General features: G+C 53.9%; 2 protein-coding genes across 6 annotated transcripts in view; both read right to left on the bottom strand.

Annotated features, from left to right (window-relative positions):
• Positions 1–14,065, bottom strand: part of AMDHD2 (amidohydrolase domain containing 2) — a 41,863-nt gene extending 27,798 nt beyond the window's left edge. Inside the window, exons 1-11 of one of the 5 annotated variants that reach the window (XR_001350658.2) lie at positions 13,843–14,065; positions 13,568–13,704; positions 13,348–13,487; positions 5,240–5,294; positions 4,859–5,071; positions 4,684–4,772; positions 4,460–4,604; positions 4,047–4,241; positions 3,103–3,204; positions 2,523–2,715; positions 1,103–1,950 (exon numbers count right to left, since the gene is read on the bottom strand). Coding sequence is in view for 2 of the 5 variants with exons in the window: in XM_014466328.2 (XP_014321814.1) it covers positions 2,627–2,715; positions 3,103–3,204; positions 4,047–4,241; positions 4,460–4,604; positions 4,684–4,772; positions 4,859–5,071; positions 5,240–5,294; positions 13,348–13,487; positions 13,568–13,704; positions 13,843–13,925 (1,248 nt within the window). In the remaining 3 variants the exon portion in view is untranslated. Of the gene's footprint in view, positions 1–1,102; positions 1,951–2,464; positions 2,716–3,102; positions 3,205–4,046; positions 4,242–4,278; positions 4,387–4,459; positions 4,605–4,683; positions 4,773–4,858; positions 5,072–5,239; positions 5,295–13,347; positions 13,488–13,567; positions 13,705–13,842 lie in introns of those variants that run through there. The other 4 variants (XM_014466329.2, XR_002832169.1, XM_014466328.2 and 1 more) reach the window with 4 other exon arrangements.
• Positions 14,066–14,112: 47 nt separating this feature from the next.
• Positions 14,113–20,028, bottom strand: ATP6V0C (ATPase H+ transporting V0 subunit c). Its single transcript, XM_006100929.3, has 3 exons — positions 19,775–20,028; positions 15,000–15,183; positions 14,113–14,853 (listed from the first exon to the last, which is right to left on the bottom strand). Exons 1-3 carry the CDS (start codon positions 19,854–19,856, stop codon positions 14,649–14,651), a joined length of 471 nt encoding a protein of 156 aa, XP_006100991.1. The 5' UTR covers positions 19,857–20,028; the 3' UTR covers positions 14,113–14,648.
• Positions 20,029–20,215: the final 187 nt, after the last annotated feature.

Here is a 20,215-nt window from a genome sequence, read left to right as displayed (position 1 = left end):
GGGACTGGGAGTCAACCTTGGAACCACTCTCATTCGGGAACCGATATGTTAGCATGGAAAGATTAACAGCCTGTTGCCCAAACAGTGGAGTCCCACCCCACCTCCTACTTCCTCATGCCTGTAGTCCCTGCTTCCCCATGCAATCCTTGTCCAATCTGTACAAGCAGCTGGCTTATGGGAGGCTGCAGAGCAGATTTTTGTGGATGACCTGCTGCTCTCCCATACTGCCAGCAGTACTGGAATAAACACTCATATATGTTTTAAAAAAAAAAGATGTGGTGGCAGCCTGGGCCAAACCAGTCCCTGGGCCAGGCTCGGACCAACACTGGGCCCTCGAGCCTTCCCATGCACACACATTAAACAGGCCAGGGAGATCCTGAGAGTACACCAGGTCCCTCCCCAGGGATCCTAGCTCAGCCTCCGCATCTCAGTGAGTCACCCCCACTCCAGTGAGTCAGGCACACACCTAGCATCACCTCCCCTGCCTCCCACTCCACACCCAGAGTAGGGCCAGCCTGGCTCATTTCACTGCCACCTGGGCAAGCCTGTCTCATCTCATCCCACTGCCACCGGCCCCTCAGGGTCTCCTTACCACCCCCAGCACCAACCCCCCCAGCAACTCAAAGGCAAACTTAAATGGCAGCCTCAGACTTAGAAACAAAGTGGACAGGCAGATGCCAGGGCTGGGGGAGGGGGAATTTGGGTTAGTGTTTAATGGGTGCAATTTCCGTTTGGGGTGATGAAAACGTTCTGGAGATGGTGGTGATGATTGCACAATGTGAATGTATTTAATGCCAACAACCTGTATACTTAAAAATGATAAAAAATGCCCTAGCTGGTTTGTCTCAGTGGATAGAGCGTTGGCCTGTGGACTGAAGGGTCCTGGGTGCGATTCCAGTCAAGGGCACATATCTCGGTTGCAGGCTCAGTCCCCAGTAGGGGGCATGCAGAAGGCAGCCGATCAATGATTCTCTCTCATCATTGATGTTTCTCTCTTTCTCTCCCCCCCCCTTCCTCTCTGAAATCAATAAAAATATATATATTTTTAAAAATGATAAAAAATGGTGATTGTTACATGTATTTTACCACAATTAAAAAAAAAAAAAAAAAGATACTCCAGCCACTGCCTCTACACTTCAAATAACATCAGAACTCTCCCTGCAGCTGCAGGGCCCAGCCCCAGCCCCAGTGGCCACTAGTTCTGTTCCTCCAACACACTAAGCCTGTGCGTTGTGGGGCAGCTCCCTTTGCCTGAGTGCTCTTTCTTCCCAGCCGTGCTGGCCCCTGTCATCTCTGGTGTCACCTGGCTGGCCACCATCTCAACCAGTCCCTCCTCGGTTCTCCACCCAGAGAGCGGACAGGTCTGAGGAAGGCTCCCACGGTTGGCTAGGCCAGGCCAAGTGCTGGCCCGATGCTCACCAGCTCTGGGACTCAGTGCCCCAGATGACAAACAGGACAGCCCTTTGGATTTTTGGCGGGCGAACGGAGCAAGTGAATACCCATAATCACGAATGAGGCCCAGTACCAGGAAAGTGCCGACAACCGCTGCTCAGCTGCTAACCTGTTAGTCGAGCTCATCCGCCCTCTCCCAAGGACCTTTGCCAGGGAGAGGAGACTCGGAAGGTGGGTCCAGTTGGACCCTGTGTCCTGCAGGGCACAGGACTGGTCACCACAAACTGCCCACCAACAGCAGACAGCGTTACCTACAGCTGTACAGACACCAGAGTACAGGATGGCTCCTGGAGCCCTCTTGGGAGTTGGGTTGTTCAGAAAAGATTCCAAAAGATTCAGAGCCTGGATGACCTTGGGGGCTCATGAAGGTGGGATGAGGGCTGGTCCAGTCAGGCAGGCCAGGGAGCAGTGGCCACGGTCAGCTCAGGGGTCCTCCAACCACTGCCTCCTGAAATCAGAGCTGGGCAACCTGGGGTCCGGAGGCCAGTGTGGATCCCTCTGAGGGTGAGAGAGGAGTGCTGGGTGATGTGCAGAGAGCGAGACCACAGGACACCCACACACCTACCTCCCAAACCTCTGCAGTGCCCCCTTGAGAGCACAAATTAAGACATTCCCTGCCCATATTCTTAATGTCTCTAAGACCAATGCTCTCCTGTTTAAAATTCCAAGATGTACCCTTTCCCTCAGCCCCACAGCAGGTAACTTCTGAGGGTGTCCCCACTCACTGTCCCCCAGCCTCTTCCTGCCAGTTTTCAGCTTTTCAACCTATAGCCTGAGGCTTCCCCTCCGCCCTCCATTCATTTCCAAATGACACCCCTGCCTGCAAGTCTGCAGGCCTCACACACCTTCTAACAGACCCCCTGACGCCTCCTTGCAAGGCTGGGCTGAGCTGGAGTCCACCCACTCCCAATCCTAAGCCACAACCCCAACCCCCAGCCCCAGGAGGGCCACCAGGGTGAGAGTGGAAACAGCAAGAAGCCTGCTTTGAAGCAAAACTCAGAGACCAGGCAAGTCCCTTTGGGGAAGATGGTTTATCCAAGCCAGTCGCCTCCAGGGCTAAGGTCATTCACCTGGGGCAGGGTTCCCATTCACTCCTCGGAGACCAGCTCCTCAGCAGCCCAGTATTGTCAGTGTCCGGGTGAGGCTGGGTGTCCTTTCCAGCTGCGGTCCCAGGTCACTGCCTGGCCTCCTCGGCCTGCCACACCAACTCTCCTGAGATGTAGGTGGCCTGAACGTGGAGGGAGTCGTCGAGCACCACGAAGTCTGGGTCAAAGGTGGACTGTGAGCAGGAGGCAGGGGTGGGGCTGCCCCTCCTACCCCAGCCCAAGGCAGGTGGGAAAGCCAAAGCCTGGGGCACAACTTGTGCAGGAGAGGATGCCCTGACCCAGCACAGACTGACTGAGGCCCTGGAACGAGACTCTGGCAGTGGGAGGAAGAAATAAGGGTCCAGGAGCCCCCTGCCCAACCTAGTCTCAGATGTCAGAAGCCTGGCCTGCTGGGGGAGTGGGGCCAGACCGAGGCTGGTTGCTGGGTGAGGCTGCCTGGACGTTGGGGAGAGTCCACCCTTCTGCCCACCCTGTCCCTGACCCAGGCCTCCCAAGAACTCCTGAATCTTCAGGCTGCCCGGGCCACCCGACCTTGGACCCTGACCTGCATCAGCTCCAAAGTCCAGGGTTCCCTTGAGCTTCTCCAGTCCCAGTAGCTGGGCGGGGTGCAGTGACGCAGCCTCCAGGGCCGACTCCACACTGCAGCCTGCTCATGAGACACAGCTGGGTGACCATCCTCCCCCGCCCCCACAGCCCTGGAGCTCCAAGTCCTAGGGATGGGGGGTGGTGGGGGGGAAGGACATGTCCCAGGACTCTGCAGCAGGTCGACAAGACCCCCCAGTCTCATCCCTCGCAGCCATTCACCCATCCCAACCCTGTGGGGACCCTCCTTCTGGGTCCCAGGGGGAGCACCCCCACAAGAAAGCAGTACCCTGGGCATCTATGAGGCCACCTAGGGCTTGGTGCTCTGCCCCTACCAAGAAGTCAAATAACCAAACCCAATTTCCTCCGCCTCCTGCATCACTCCCAGGCCAGGCCACAGCTGTCTCCTGCCTCCCAGCCTGTCTCCTTGCTGCTCTAAACAGCATCTTGGACCCTGGTGACCCTCAGCTCCCAGATGACACCCTAACCGGGTGCTGCAAAGAGCCCCATGGGGCCTGGCCAACCACAACCTCTGCCAGATAACCCCGACCCACCTCCCCTAGAACATACAGCCTGACCCCGGAGCCTGGATTGCTGCCCTGGCCCCCTCCACCTCATCACAGCTCTGTACCTGCTAAGTCCTGCAATCCCACAGGCCCCGAACCAATGCCCTGCTCTCATGTGGGGCAAAGTCTTGGGTGCCCTGGCTTGGGTGCCTGTCACCCTGGGTTCCAGCTCTTTGCTTGCTTGTCCTCCTCTCCCCCTCCCTATGGGTGGGACCTTACCAACTTACTAATGCCCATCCCTGAGGAACCCACTAGACATGACAGACAAGGGATGTCCAGCTTCTCTGAGATGCAACCTCCACCCCCAACATGCACACACACACACACCAGCCTCGCTGACCTGTGGCCTGCAGGAAATGCCGAATGCAGACGTCCATCGGAGCTATGCTGCCGCTCAGTGTCTTGGTGCCTTGAGAGCAGAGAGGGCAGGCTCTGGGGGGTGGAGGGCAGGGGCCACCAGGCACACTGGATGGGGTGTGGGTTGGCTGGGGACACCTAGGTTCTTGCATCCCACCAGAGGGGCTAAGGGGCTCTTCTAATGTGGGCAGCCAGTGGGGACAATGGTCACTCACCTGCCACATAGGCCGTCAGCCCATCCACTTCCACCTCCTGCTGCCCTAGCGTGTGTCGGCCATTGCCCAAGCCCAGGGCAGGGACAGCGTCGGTGACTAACACCAGCCCTGGGGATGAAGAGGCCTCAAGACCTGCCCCACATGGTCCTCCTACCTGCCCCCTCCCTGCCCAGGCGCTCACCCTGGGGATGGGCCCGGTGGGCGATGCGCAGGGCTGCGGGGTTGGTGTGTATGCCATCGGAGATCATTCCATAGAAGATGTGGCGGCCGGGGGGCAGCCGGTCACTCGTCAGGAGCCCCACGATGCCAGGGTCCCGGTGGTGGAACTGGGCAGGGCCGGGATGGAGAAGCTGAGCGACAGCAGGAGCCCCCAGCCCACCCACCGGGAGCTGGGGCAGCACTCACAGGCAGCATGGCGTTGAAGAGGTGGGTGATGAAGGTAGCCCCGCTCTGCACGGCTTCCTCGGCAACCTGCAGGTCAGCCACGGAGTGCCCTGCACAGGCACCTGCACTCAGGTTCTGCCACCCGCCCAGGAGCCCCGGGCTGCCTTCCCCCTCGGGTGGGGACAGACCCCCTCACCTAGGGACACACAGATGCCACGCGCCGTCAGTGCCCGGATCACCTCATGGCTACTGCCCAACTCAGGCGCCAGCGTCACAATGCGAACGTTGTCCAGGGACCCGTAGGTGGCCAGAACATCGTGGAAGGCATTGGCCTCAAAAGAGCGCAGGTAGGCCTCGGGGTGTGCACCCCGCTTCTCCCGGCTGATAAACGGGCCCTCCAGGTGCACACCTGGTAGGAGGGAGTGGATGGCTCCAGCAGGCCTCTCACCCTGCAGCCCCTGCCCCTCTCACCTGCCCACCCTCCCACCCCATTTGGGCATCTGGAAGAGTAGGGGCTGCCAACAGGTCCCATAGGAACCTCCCAGGGTGGGGGCGAGGAGAGGGGTCAGCCACTCACCGAGGACCCCTGCCCCATGGGGACCACCACTCTTCACAGGGATCTGAGGAAGGACCTGGGGGGAACCAGCTGTTAAAGCCCTGCCCCCAGTGGCCCAGCACCAACGTTACAGCCCAGCCAAGGTCACAGTTCGGAGCCTAGTCTAGTGCTCACTGGCCTTCCCTCAGGTATTAGAAGATGGTCAAAGGCCCCCAACCATGGTCAGGGAAAGCATGGTGCTCAGAACCAGCAGGGCAGTCAGCAGCACCAAGAATGACAGGCCTGGGATGTAAGACTGGCCTGCCTATGAGGACCAGGAGGCGAGGAGACCCCCAGGCAAGGGTCAGGTGCATGCTCCTCAAGATGGCCCAAGTCCAGGCAGCATGCCCCAAGGGTTTGGACCCAGACAGGGTGATGGGCCTGGCCTCCCTGAAGGCCAGAGGCAGAAGGAGTATGTGCAATCCAGGCAGAGCAAGGGGCAAAAGCAGGGTTTCAGGCACTGACAGAACGGCCATACTGTGCCTAGAGCTGGACACAGTCGTGAGGGTCACTTGTGTGTGACAGGTGCTCACACAATGTAGTGATCCTGGAGGTGGGTGGGCAGGCAGGCGTCCCAGCCCACATCTCCCTCCTTCAAGGTGGGGAAGGAGCCCACAGAATACTGTCAAGTCCCTGGGTGAGCCTGGGACAGAGTACAGAGGTATTTAAGAGCCTTAAACCTGGTGTGACAGAGAGGACAGGAGAAGGGTAGGCTAACCCTGCTTGGAGCCCAACAAGTGGATGCGGGGCAGATGTGGGCAGCCATGCACTGTGGGGGAAGGAAGGAAACAAGGCCCCAAAGCCCCCATGGGCTCAGGCCGGCAACAACTGGTGCCTTGAGAAGTGAGGGGACAAACAGCAGGAGCCTCGTTAAAGAGCAGCTGGATCTCCGAGTACGCCCTGCCAAGAGCCTAGAGAAGTAAACCGCACAAGTGGGTAGAAGCAGAAAATGGGGCAATTAAAATGAAATGTATGGTTTTGGAGAGAGGGAGGGAGAGAGAATGAGAAAAACATTGATTTGTTGTTCCACTTATTTAGACATTCATTGGTTGATTCTTTTTTTTTTTTTAATATATTTTATTGATTTTTCACAGAGAGGAAGGGAGAGAGATAGAGAGTTAGAAACATCAATGAGAGAGAAACATCGATCAGCTGCCTCCTGCACATCTCCCACTGGGGACGTGCCCGCAACCCAGGTACATGCCCTTGGCCGGAATTGAACCCGGGACCCTTCAGTCCGCAGGCCGACGCTCTATCCACTGAGCCAAACCAGTTTCGGCTGGTTGATTCTTGTATGTGCCCTGACCAGGGATTGAACCTGCAACCTTGACACATTGGGACAATGCTCTAACCAACTGCAACCTTGACACATTGGGACAATGCTCTAACCAACTGAGCTACCTGGCCAGGGCCTGAAGTTTTTATACATATATATATACATACATACATATACATACCCCCAAAGATATTTTTCCTTTGATTTTTAGAGAGTGGAAGGGAGGGGGAGAGACAGAGAAATATCAATGTGAGAGAGACACATTGATTGGTTGCCTCCCGAATGCACCCCAACCAGGGCCAGGGATCAAGCCTGCAACCAAAGTACGCGTGCCTTGCCCAGAATCGAATTTGGGACCCTTCGGTCTGCGGGCTGATGCTTTACCCACTGAACCAAACCGGCTAGGGCTGAAGTGTATATTTTATTGATTTCAGAGAGGAAGGGAAAGGGAGAGATAGAAACATCAATGATGCGAGAAACACATTGATCAGCTGCCTCCTGCATGCCCCACACCAGGGATCGAGCCCGCGACCCAGGCATGTGCCCCTGACTGGAATCAAACCCGGGACCCTTCAGTCCATAGGCCGACGCTCTATCCACTGAGCCAAACCAGCTAGGGCTGAAGTTTATATTTTTAATGCTCCCTGAATGTCACCAGTCAGGATTGTTCCCTGTGAACAGAACAAGACTCTTCTCTGGGGATTTGACCAGCTCAGGAGGAAGGACTCAGGGATCTCAACCTAAGGGTGCTCTCAGGAACACCCCCTGGTGCTCCTGGTGGCTAGCTGAGAACTGCTCTCAATCAGAATAGATGACCAAGGCCTACCAGCTTGAGAAAGCCTCTGAAAGGACACACCTGGTTGGGAGCAAAAACCCAAGGAAAGGAGAACAAGTAAGAGAGGTCTCGTACCCATGAAATAAGAATGGGATGTGAGCTCTGGCTGGTGTGTCTCAGTTTGTTGGAGCGTCCTGCAATGCACCAGGCAGTTGCTGGTTCAATTCCTGGTCAGGGCACATGCCTGGGTTGTGGGCTCAATCCCCAGTAGAGAGTGTGTAAGAGGCAGGCAATCAATGTTATGCTCTCACAATGATGTTTCTCTCTTCGCCCTTCCTCTCTCTAAAAATCAATAAACTGCCCTAGCCAGCTTGGCTCAGTGGATAAAGCATCAGCCTGCGGACTGAAGGGTCCCAGGTTCTATTCCAGACAAGGGCACATGCCTGGGTTGCAGGCTTGATCTCCAGTAGGGGGCGTGCAGGAGGCAGCTGATCAATGATTCTCATCATTGATGTTTCTATCTCTCTCTCCTTCTCCCTTCCTCTCTGAAATCAATAAAGATTTTTTTAAAAAGCCTTTATATTAATAAATAAATAAATAAAAATCAATAAACTATTCTTAAAACAAAACAAACAATAACAACAATAACAAAAAGAATGGGATGTTAGAAAAAAAGAACATTACGGGGGGAAAGCAAGCACTTGCACATTAAAGTGCCAAAAATATATAATAAATGTCACTATATAATGGAACCAGAGCTACCATGCCAGAGGAACTCCCTTGCACATCTTATACCTTACATTTTTGAAATGTTAAAACAGGGCAAAATAAACCATCTGGACTGGGCTTAAGTAACATTGTATCCCAAAGAACTGTTTGCAAAGATAACAAGAAAGCAGTTATTATGACTACTGCACTGAAAATTAAAAAGATTCTTTAGAATTAACATCACTATTTCCCTGGCCGGTGTGACTCAATGGTTGGAGCGTTGTCCCATACACTAAAAGGTGACAAGTTCGATTCCCGATCAAGGCACATACCCAAGTTGTGGGGTCAATCCCATCAGGAGGCAACCAATGGATGTTTCTCTCTCACATCAATGTCTCTCTCCTCTCACTCTCTCTAAAAATAATAACATATTATTTAATATTATTATTTAATTATAAAAGCATTAACATCAACTGTTATATTATACACACCAATAAAAATGCCTTCCTTCAATTGATGTAACTGTTCCACTTCCCCTTCTCATTCATATAAATACCCATTGCTTTTGTCTCCAAATCAGAACATTACTTGGACTGCTGCCTAAATCAGTGCTTCCCAAATAGCTATTCCTTGATCTCAAATAAATCCTTTGCCTCTCACTTTATTTATTTTAAAATTTTTTATTTATTGATTTTTAGAGAGAGGAAGGGAGAAACATTGATTTGCTGCTCCACTTATTTATGCATTCATTGGTTGATTCTTTTTTTAAAAAAAAAAATATATATATATATATTTATTTATTTCAGATAGGAAGGGAAAGGGAGAGATAGAAACATCAATGATGAGAGAGAATTATTAATTGGCTGCCTCCTACACACCCCTTACTGGGGATTGAGCCTGGACACGTGCCCTGACCAGAGAACAAACCCACAACCCTTAGGTGCACGGGACAATGCCCAAAACACTGAGCTACACTGGCCAGGGCCTTGGTTGATTCTTGTACATGCCCTGAATTGAACCCACCACAACCTTGGTGTATCAGGATGGCGCTTTAACCAACTGAGCTATATTGGCCAGGGCTGCCTCTCACTTTAAAAGGCCTTTTTATTTTTAGGTTAACAAAAATATGCACTAAAGCAAAAAAAAAGAAAAATAAGAGAAGAACTGGAAGATAAAAAAAGCTAAGAGAATGTTCAGAAAACAGTCAACGAGGAAGAAAGGAGAGAATAAAAGGAGAGTCGCCATCCAGGAGGCCCAACAGCACAATAACTTCCAGAAGGAAAAGACAAAGAAATGATGGAGAAAAATCATCAAAGAAATAATTCAAGAATAGCAAAAAAACAAAACAAAAAAACCCACAACAAACGAACAAACAAAAAACCCAAAACAGGACTTCCAGACTGTCAGGGCCCAACAAAAGCCAGCAAAGTAGAAGAGCTCCCCCCAGTCCCCAAAATGTCACCCTGAGACTTTATTTTTTATTTATTTTTAAAAATATATTTTTATTGATTTTAGAGAGGAAGGAAGAGGGATAGAGAGATAGAAACATCAATGATGAGAGAGAATCATTGATCGGCTGCCTCCTGCATGTCCCCTATTGGGGATCCAGCCCATAACCCAGGCATGTGCCCTTTCCCAGAATCAAACCTGGGACCCTTCAGTCCACAGACCAACGCTCTATCCACTGAGCCAAAGTGGCTCGGGCGTCACCCTGAGACTTTAGAACCCAGGAACAAAGGGAAGATCCCACAAGTTTCCAGAGGGAAGAAACAGGTCACACACAAAGGATCCGGGGTCAGATGGTTTCCAAGTTTTCATTAGCTACTCTGGAAGTTAAATGCCTTTAAAATTCTAGAGAAAAATGACTCCTCAATTAGAATTCTAACCTAGCCAAACCATCAGTCCAGAGACAACGTTTTTGGACTATCGAGATCTCAAAACCTTTACATCTTACGACCCCTCTCTCCGAAAGTCACTGGAGGATGTGCTCCACCAAACAAAGGTGTAAACCAGCAGAGAGGAAGACACAGGATACAGAAAGATCCAGCAGAAAGAGGCCAGAGGACCCCCTCCAAGTGAGGGTAAGGGGACTCCCAGGACAGCTTGGCCAGGTAAGGCCAGCAGCCAGTGCTGGAAAAGTAGGTCCCAAGGCTTCCACAAGACGACGAAACAGATGGAATCCTTGGTCTGTCTAAATATCCCAAAAGAGGAAAGAGACAACTGGCAGAAAGCCTGGAATTAAGTCAGCAGATAAAAAACTATGCAGCCCTGGCCGGTGTGGCTCAGTTGATTGGAGCATCATCCCCTACACCAAAAGGTTGCTGGTTTGATCCCCGTCAGGGCACAGGCCTGGGGTTCGGCCGTGCAGGAGGTAGTTGATTGATGCTCCGTTGTCACACTGATGTTTCTCTTTCTCCCTTTCCTTTCCTCTCTCTCTAAAAATCAATTTAAAAAAATATTTTTTAAAATGTAGCCCTGGCTGGTGTTTCTCAGTGGTTAGTGTCAGCCCCGAGCACCAAAGGGTCTCGGGTTGGATTCCCAGTCAAGGGCACATACCTGGATTGCAGGCTCGTTCCCAGCCCTGGTCAGCATGCAGGATGCAGGAGGCACCCAATCGATATGTCTCTCACACTGATGTTTCTCTTTCTCTCTGCCCCGCCCCCTTCCCTTGCTCTCTCCCTTCCACTCTATCTAAAAGCAATGGAAAATCCTCAGGTGAGGACTTTTTTTAAATGTAAATGAGCTACAAGTCCTCTTTACACAGTCCCAGTGACTAATCTAACAAAAATTGCAAGAAACTATTTGGGGAGGATAAGAAGCGAAAGAGCTAAAAGAGGCCAAAGAGAGCCAATCATCTTTCCTGATGGGAAGCCAATAATACTGCTCTAAACTGAAAAGTCAAGCAGGAGGACCAGCATAGTTTTTAGAGATACAAGGGTAAATTCCAAAGGGTCAACTGAGTTAAAAGTGACTGTCCCATTAAAAAATATATAAAAAATAAAGAAAGTGACTGTCCCTCAGTGAGAAGTGTGGGGGCAAAGGGCTACTATTTTTCCCAATAAGCCATGTAAGTTATAACATATACAAGTTCATTAAAGATGAAAGAAAAGACAATGGATGAGTTTTTCCAGAACAGAGTTTTAAGAGGGAAAGCGAGAGAGCATTAAGTAGAGAGAACAGAATAAAAAACAGTCTAGAGGTGAAGGGAATGAGGCACCTACAAGGGAGGAAAAAGTGGGAGAGGTCAAAGTGTAGAAGATGTGGGGGCCATAGGCCATGGCCTGGCTGCCCCCTGAGGAGGTACCTGATCTTGCCTCAGAGAAGCAGAGAACAGTGCAAGCCAACCTTCCTCCTGGAAGGACAGAAAAGGGCAAGACTGGAGGACACCCCCAGAAAAAGAGCAGGTGGTCTCAATGGACCAGAGCATGATGACAAAACCTGGGTAACTCTGACAAAGAGGCAATCTAGTTCTGCTCAGTATGAATGGGCCATGGAATAAGGTGGGGGTGGATGGGAGTAGGGGTAGGGGTAGGGGAGACAGCCAAATGAGCAGTCCTGTAGTTTCTAAGATGATACCTGTGTTAAAATTTTTATGTTCAAAGCCCTCAACAATTTCCACTATAAATCAGTTTATTCTCTGCTTCCCAAGGTCTTTATCCTGTAAGTGTTGAAGGGGGTTGGTGAGTGCTGGGAAGAAAATAAGAGTCCTCTGGCCAGAAGGTCCTTCTCCTAAGGAAAAAGATCTCAGTTTGTATCATGATGGGCCAATGTACTGCACAGGTAGGTGGGGAAGGATGTGAACCAGCTGGTGCAGCAGACATAGAAAGGCAGGGGGCTGGGGGTGAGGGGTGGGGGTGGGCAGGAGAGCAACCGCCTGGAATCGCTGGAATGTGCCTGGGCAGAGCCAATGCTTGGCAGGTAGGGAGAGAATGTTTGGGAAGGTGGTGTTTATCCTGCAGATAAGAGCAGAGGAGGAGTGTGAGTACTGTGCTGAGCCCTGTACACTCTTCAGGAGACTAGGATAATAGTTACTAAGCCTCACTGGTGGGGCCTGGGAAGGGGGAAGACAAAGAACAAAGAAGTAGGAGGGAGAGCATGTTCCAGGATTTCAGGTTCGGTAAATTATAGGATGATGACCAGGAGAGAAAGCACGGAATCAGGTGCGAGTCTGTGGCAGGAAGATGAGTTTGGTTTTTAACACCTGACTCTGTGATGGGAGAGCTGTGATCAATTTCCAGAACGATGCCCATAGCTGACATTTAGCTAGTGCTTAATATGCACCAAGCACAGTGCTGAGCACCCAACAACTCTAAAAGATGAATACCATTATTATTCTCACTTTAGGTTTGAGGAAACCAAGGCTCAGAAGGAGTAAGGAGTCTCCCAGCTGACAGATTACAGAAGTCAGGAGCCCACATCCACCTCACACGGCTCCTGGCTCTGGTGCTATCTCCACACTCCCAGGAGGGAAGCCCACAGAGGGCAACGCAATCAGTGATCCTGAAATGGATCCTGTACTGGAAGAAAAAATACTACAAAATTGGAACAAAGATGGTAGTTTAAAAGATAACAATTTCCTAAACTCAATAACTCTATTATGCCTACACAACAGAATACCCATGCTTTTAAGAAATAGTTAAGAAGAGGCACGACCTATACAACCTACTCTCAAACACCTCAGGGAAAAAAGAACATACACACAGAGAATGAGACCAAATAATTAAATGTGGCAAAGAGTAAAGTGAAGAACCTGCATGAAAAGTAAAATTTCTTAAAGGAAAAAGGACACCTGACACCTGAACAGCAGGACTTGCAGGTCAGAAGTAGAGTGGGAGGGTGTGGGGTGTAGGCCATTGCAGCAGAGAAAGGCTGGAGTACAATGGAGCTTCTCTCTGGAAGGTTACCACACACCGTATACCACAGGCAGGTTAGCCAGGGAAAGGCCTGAGAAGGGGCCAAGGATGTGGCAATGGGAAAGTCCCCATGGCCTTCATCTAGGAGCAGATTCTGGAACCTGGAAGGAGCCAGAGTACAGAGTGGGAAAGGCATGTGGCAGGTGAAGGTGCTGAGGCAGCAAATGTAGAGGCCTGTGGGGACAGCTGCAGCAGACAGACCGGAAATGACAGCGGGCCCAGGGCAGCAGGCAGAGGGACACCTGAATCTGAGAACGACCAGGGGACAGGACCCGGAAGGACCAGATGGAGGAAGGTCAGCAGGTAAGGTCAGACCCAAGTGCCCAGGGGCATTGTGGGGAGAGGAGATGGTATCTGAAAATTAAGGAGCTGGCTACTTCTCGGGCCCCCTTGGCTTGAGGCCGGCGCCTGACCTCACCTTGTGATAAACCTCTGGTGGCGAAGTGACTAAGGTGGGACAGAAAGAGGTGACTCCGTGCGACAGGATCCTCTGGGCTACCAGGGCTACTCCCGAACCCACATCCTCTGTGGCCTGAGAGAAGTCAACGCCAAATCCACCTGTGGCCACAGAAAAGAGGAGGTCGCACGGTGCTCAGAGCTCCGCCCCTGGGTCTCCACACCCAGGCCCTGACCCGCACCGTTGATCTGCACGTCAATGAAGCCGGGCGCCAGGATGCAGCCCCCGCAGTCCCGCTGCTGGTCGGCTACGAGCCGCTCCTCAAAGAAGAGCTTCTCTGGGTCCAGAATGCGGCCGTCGCGCACCCACAGATCCTCCCTGCGGACAGAGAGGGGTGGGGCTCGTGTCGCCGACCCAGCACCCTGCACCCAACCCGCGTCCACCAAGGCCAGGCCAGCGCCCGCCGGCTCCACTCCCGCAGCGCCAGGCGCCGCACCCGCCGGCCCCACGCCCCACCTGAGCAGCCTTCGGCCCCGCAGGATGCGGCAGTTGGTGAACCGGAGCACCGGGGCCCGCGAAGCGCCCTTTCCGTCGCGCATCTTGAGCCAAATGAGCCGAGCTCAGCTGGGGGCGCCGGAGCGGGGCCCCACCCACATGACCCTCAGCTGACTACAGCGCACGCCACGTGACCAGCGTGCCCACGTGACCGCGCACCCTACGGCGCTCTGACGCCGCGGCTCAGCAGCCCGCCCCTTCCCCGGGCCCACACAAGCACACACACAGATGTCCAGTCACATCCGAGAATTTTATTGGACACGGCTCTGGGCCTCGCAGGCCCAGCTCATGGCCCCGCAGCTAGGGCTGGAGGACAGTGGTTCCATACAAAAGGTCTCAGGGCACACGGTAACCCCACAAAGCGACACTCTAAAGATTATTATAGTTGGGAGACTGTAGGGCTGCTCCACAGACGTGCGAACAGGTCAAATCTTTATAAATAAACATCCAGTGAAAACGACAACTCCAATTCATCCCTATACACAGAGCACTCTAGGGCAGGTAAGTGGGTGGGGGTGGCTAGAAGCCACCATCCTCACTGGTCAGGGGACCTGGATGGGTGATGATGAGTGGGCCCAGATGTCCACGGCACGGGGCGGGTGGGGGCAACAGACAATGGGCACTAGGACACTGCGCATTTACAAGACCAACTACTTGGGGGTAGAGGGGGGCAGCTGCCCCGTGCATGTGTATCAGGCTGTTCATTCTGGAATGAGGAGGGGGTGGTCTTTACATCATATCCTGTGGCTGGTGGGCTTTGAGAGGAGCTACTTTGTGGAGAGGATGAGGGCGACGATGAGACCGTAGAGACCCAGCACCTCTGCGAAAATGAGGATCAAGATCATGCCCACGAATAGTCGGGGCTGCTGGGCAGTGCCCCGCACACCGGCGTCACCCACAATGCCAATGGCAAAGCCAGCTGCCAGCCCACTGAGGCCCACACTCAGACCAGCGCCCAGTTGGAGGAAACTCCTGGGGGAGAGAGGACACAGGATAGACATTAGCTGCCTGTTGGGGAAGACAGGCACAGGCCACTAGCCCACTCCCCAGCCCTCCAGCCCTATGCAGTGGCCTGAACCGGGGCAGGCCGGGTGTGGTGGGAGGAACCCAGCACTCACCTGTACAGACTGATGCCTTCATTCAGGGAGTTGGCGATAAGGACTGCCACCACCAGGCCATAGATGGCAATAATGCCAGCCATGACCACTGGGATAATGGACTTCATGATCAGCTCTGGTCGCATGACAGACATGGCCGCGATGCCAGTGCCACTCTTGGCGGTACCATAGGCAGCACCCAAGGCTGTTGGGAGGAGGCAAAGTGAGCCCAGGCATCTGGAGCCAGAACCTCGGTGGTAGCTCTGACACAGCTGAGGGCCACCCCATTATCACAGGGAACAATGAAGGTGGCACCCAGCCAGGGGCAGGAGGTGACCCTCAGGGGTAATGGTCACAGCCAAGCACTCAAGAAACACAGGTAACTGTTCCTTTCTTCTGCCAGAGGTCCTTATGGCTGGGTGGCTTATCTAGGCTCCTGCTCTGCTGGGAAACCCCCACCTGTGCTCAGCACTCCCCAATCCTGCTGTACAGCTCCCATGCTCCCAAGGAGTACAGCTCAGCTGCCCCGACCTAAAAAGTGGAGCTGTAACAGGCTGGCAGCGTCACACAAGGAAATAGGAGCTGGGCCCCTGATGTCTTGCTGGAGATTCTGGACACATTTTGTCCCACCTAGAGTCCCAGGCACTCAGGTCACAAAGGGCCTGGAAAAGCATGAAAAGACTGCATATTGGCAGCCCAGATGTTAGGCCAGGGTCAGTCTGTTGGCCCTAGGGCTATGCCCAGGGCCAACATGCTGGAAGAGCCCCAGGACACACAGGGTCTATCCACTGGTCAGGGAAAGCAACCTGGTAAGTCCTGTCCTCTCAGGCCAGAATTTCCTGGATTCCCCACCCTGCCCACTAAACTCCCTACCACCCTGCCCTGGGACACAATGCTAGGAGAGGTGGCCTCTGTGCTGATGGGATGAGCACACCCTCAACCATACAGCAGGCCTAGACCCTTAAGTTTGGGGAGGATCCTCTCTCAATAACCAGAGGAGCAAGGGCAAGCCAAGGAGAAGACAGGGCACAGGAAGACAGGGGGGCCTGGAGCCATCACCCAGCCCAACCTTGAGGCCTCGGCAGAACTCGCCGAAGCCTAGCCTCTGCCCAAGGCCTCCAGTAATGGGGGTGGGGCTCTAGGAAGGCCTGCCTCCTCTTCCGCTGCCCTCATCTCTCCCCCTAGAGTATGCTGCCTTCCTGAAAGTTCCCCTCTTCTGGCATGGAAGTCTAGAGTAACTTTTGCCCAGAATAGAGCCACAGCGGGTCAAGGCAGCTCTTCTGACTCAGTCACCTGCTCTCCAGGGTTCCACTGCACTTCTTGAGCAGAGGACAACATGGGTTGGAGATGGAAGGGACCAAGACAATCCTCGCCATTCCTCTGCACATTCTGTTCACCTATGTGGGCCACAAGGTACCTACTCTGCTCATTACTGAGCAGGGGAGAACTCAGAGGGTCGCTGCCTTCCTAGGGCTCTAAGCTTGGGGAGGAGACAGATATAGCACTTCCACCCACAATGCCATGTTCCAGGAGAGTGGGGAGGAGGATAGTGATGGGTCTGGGAAAGGGCTTCGTAGAGGTAACATCTGAGTGGAGGGGTGATGATGAGCAGGAAGATTCCAAACAGCCTGAATGGAGATGCTAACTAAGATAGTGCTGGATGGGGACCTACTGGAGGGAGGACGCAAGGGTGAGGCAAAGGGACTTGAATTGCCTCCTCCCCATGGTCCCGGAGGCACCTTAACACTGCCTTGCCTAAACATTCAGCAGCTTCAGCCTGGGGCCCAGGGCCTCTGTCTTCATGAAGCCTTTGCTGGAATTCTCCTGGTTGCAGTGCATCCTTTGGGCTCCTAATGGAGGCCAGCATGTCAGGCTGTCACGTATGTGCAAGGGGCCAGTGCCATGGCTCAAGGGTGAAAGCACAGGCGGCCACATGGCACTTAGTGGGAGATGGTTTCAGGGAACTCAGCATCACAGGCATTGGAATACTGCGAGAGGCAGGAAGTGAGCTGGGCCCGTCTCTCAGAGGGCAGCAGGGAGATCATGTAGCTGGGGCTGGGAAGGCCACAAGAACAAAGGGAAGAAACAGGAATGACCATCAGAAGAGAAAAGCAGTCTGGCTGGGGAGCAGCAGGTGGCTGAAAAAACCCCGGATGGCTCTGAAGGCCAAGCCTGATGGGGCTCCAGATCCAATGGGAGACTGCGATCAGATGGCCGTTCCAAGAACACAGCACCAAACACAGGTGTCTACCAGCAGGGAGGAAGTCACAAAAATTATGGAAAAGGAACAACTGACAGCTTCGTGGAAGACATGATGAAGAATCGACTGGATTTTTTTTGGTCACACGTTAAAAAAAAAAGAGGAAGCTGAAGTGGGAGATGGAGATTGGGGAGGCCTGAGAGTGAGCGGGCCTCATTCAGTTGTAAGAAGACCAATTAGCAAAGCACTAGGCAGGCCAGGGAATATCTAGGCCAGGAGCTGGGGACAGAGCTTGGAGTCGGCCAGGCAGCGACACCTGAGGCCTGAGCACTGAGGGGTTTGTTCTCATAGGCACAAGGAGGCAGATGAAGACAAACCTTGGAGAAGGACATATTTAAAGGAGAAATGAAATAAGAAGTCATCCACAATTAGCCCCATGTAGTGAAAGGAGGAGTGAAGCTGCATGCAGAACAATAGGAATGAATGGCCTCAATACCCAGGAGCTTGGGACAAGCAAAAAAAGCCCTGGATCAGATCAGTGCTATCCTGTTCTCAGTAACTTTCGGAGCTCTGCTGGTCAGGCTCCATTGGAAGTACCAAGTAAGCCCTGGACGGTTTGGCTCAGTGGATAGAGCGTCGGCCTGCGGACTGAAGGGTCCTAGGTTCAATTCTGGTCAAGGGCACATGCCCAGGTTGTGGGTTCGTTCCCCAGTAGGGGGCGGGCAGGAGGCAGCCGATCAATGATTCTCTCATCATTGATGTTTCTCTCTCTCCCTCTCCTTCTCTGAAATCAATAAAATACATTTTTTTAAAAAGCAAGTACAAAATAAGTTCTAGAAGGAAAAGAGAGGCACCTGGTAATCAGAGGGAGACCAGGAGCAGGATACAGATAAAGGGCTTAACAGGCAAACTCAGCTTCAGGAGCAAACAGTGACAGTCAGAATTCCAGGTGGGCAGGCATTGTGTTTTATTCACTTATGTCTCCAAGTGGCTGGCACATAGTAGGAGCTCAATCAAGACTTGTTGAATAAATGACAGCCACCAGTCGCACCCCAAGGAGACCAGGTAAGGCAGAATCTCTGGAGGCCAAGCACAGAAAAGCCTTTGTAAGCAGGCCCGGCAGCCTGCTGGGAGGTTCTGGGAAGCAGTCAGCCCCTGAAGATGTGGAAAGAGCAGGCACTGGCTAGAAGGGAAGGGGAAGTCAGACTTCTCCCACCACAAATGACCTCTTACTGGCACATGATAGAAAGGACAGGGCTCACTCAGCAGCTCGTGACTGGCAGGCAGGCTCAGGGAAAGGGAGGCCTCCCAGAGAGCAGAGCCCCCCAAGTCCCCACCTCACAAGTGTTTACAGTCAGCAGAGACTGTTTGGAGTTCAAACCCTCCACATACCTGCATCAGGAGCCTACCAATTCATCAGGTAGGGTGGGGCAGGGCGTGGTCATCAAAGCCAAAAACCAGACCCAGACCAGGCCAGACCAGTCCACGGGGGCTGCATCTGGGCCAGGACTCAGCTCCCTGGGTGGCACATTCCTGAGCCTGCCCCCAAGGATCTTTCTCCCAGGCCAATTTTCACTAAATTCAACACCCCAGGACTGTCAAGACCCAACTTCAAAAGCAGGGTGCCAGAGAGAATGCTGGGAGGCCCCTTTCTCCATGCCTAGGGCAGCCCTTTCCAATACCAGGCCTTGCGGAAAGGAAGGTAGGTCATTCACTCATTCATTCATTCATTCTCATTCATTGGGGTCTGAACTAGAACACTCTCCTGGGGACGGAGACCCAGTCCCCTCAATGCTGAGATTCTCTGTGCGACCCACTCCCAGGCAAGCGTCCACACATCCCAGCGCTGATGCTGGCCCGACTCCCATTGTCCTCGGCTGTCTCAGTTCCAAACACTCCCACCCCTGGTTCCTGCCGACTCTCAGCATCAACTTCTCAGCCCAGCTTTCCCAACAAACCCACACAGGGCTATTGGGCAACAGTGACAAGCCCTAACCGGAAGCACCTACCTCAGGGTTAGACCCATCGGACCGGGACGGGGGAAGGAGGCGATGGAGGGAAGGGAAGGGCTGGGCACCTCGGTTGGGAGCATCGGGTCCCGATCCCCCATCCCCACCGCCCACGGACAGGGCCGGCCCTCCGTCTGGGGAGCTGTCTGGGGTGTGATGTCACGCCTTCCCGCAGGACCCGGGGGGGGGGGGGAGGAGGAGGAGGGCGGGCGGATGCGGAGCAGGCGCAGGACCGCGCGCCCCCACCCCAGCCTCCCCCCACCGCTCCCCCGGCTAAGATGGCAGCGGCGCCGTCGCCCCACCCCCGCACCGACTCGGAACCGGAGCGGGGAGGCCAGCCCGAGTACCCCTGGGACACCCTTGGGACCCGCACTCCGGCCCCACCCGTAGGTCCCGCCCTGGACACCCCACGGCCCAGGCAGCCTTCTGGAACCCGACCCCCGCCCGCGGTCACGTGAGGCCCGGGACCCCCCGCAACAGCTTGGAATTACGTCAGAGTGACGTCACACGCCGAACCCCCGGCCAGCTCTGGGCACGAGACCCACGCGCCCCGGCGCCCCCCGGGTCCCTCCTGCCGCGGCGCTCACCGCTGAAGATCATGGCGGCCGAGGCGCCCATGACCGCGAAAAAGGAGGCGTACTCGGGGCCGCCGCTCTTGACCTCGGACATGTCTGCGGGTGGGGAGGGGGCGAGCTCAGCAGGCCGAGGCGGGGGCGAGGACCGGCGGGGCAAGGCGCGCAGGCAGCTGGCAGCGGGCGCGAGGCGAGCGGTCGGATGCGGCGGCGAGGCTCCCGAGCAGTCAGCCGCTGCGCTCTAAATACCAGCACCGCAGAACAAAATGGCCGCAGCGGCCGCGTCACGTGACCCGGGCCCCGCCCCCGTGGGCCGTACCACTGCGCGCCGGCGGGGGGCGCGCGGATTGTTGGTTATGTGGGCTGGGTGATCTGTGCCAAGTTCATGGAGTTTCCTTCGGTTAAGCGAATTTAACTTGTATCGACCTTGTCCATATGATTCAGCAATCTCCGTAT

The sequence above is a fragment of the Myotis lucifugus genome, unplaced genomic scaffold (assembly GCF_000147115.1).
Source record: "Myotis lucifugus unplaced genomic scaffold, Myoluc2.0 scaffold_332, whole genome shotgun sequence".
Taxonomy (NCBI): Eukaryota; Metazoa; Chordata; class Mammalia; order Chiroptera; family Vespertilionidae; genus Myotis; species Myotis lucifugus.
Note: the sequence above shows the minus strand (reverse complement) of the source record. Positions and strands in the feature narration are given on the sequence as shown.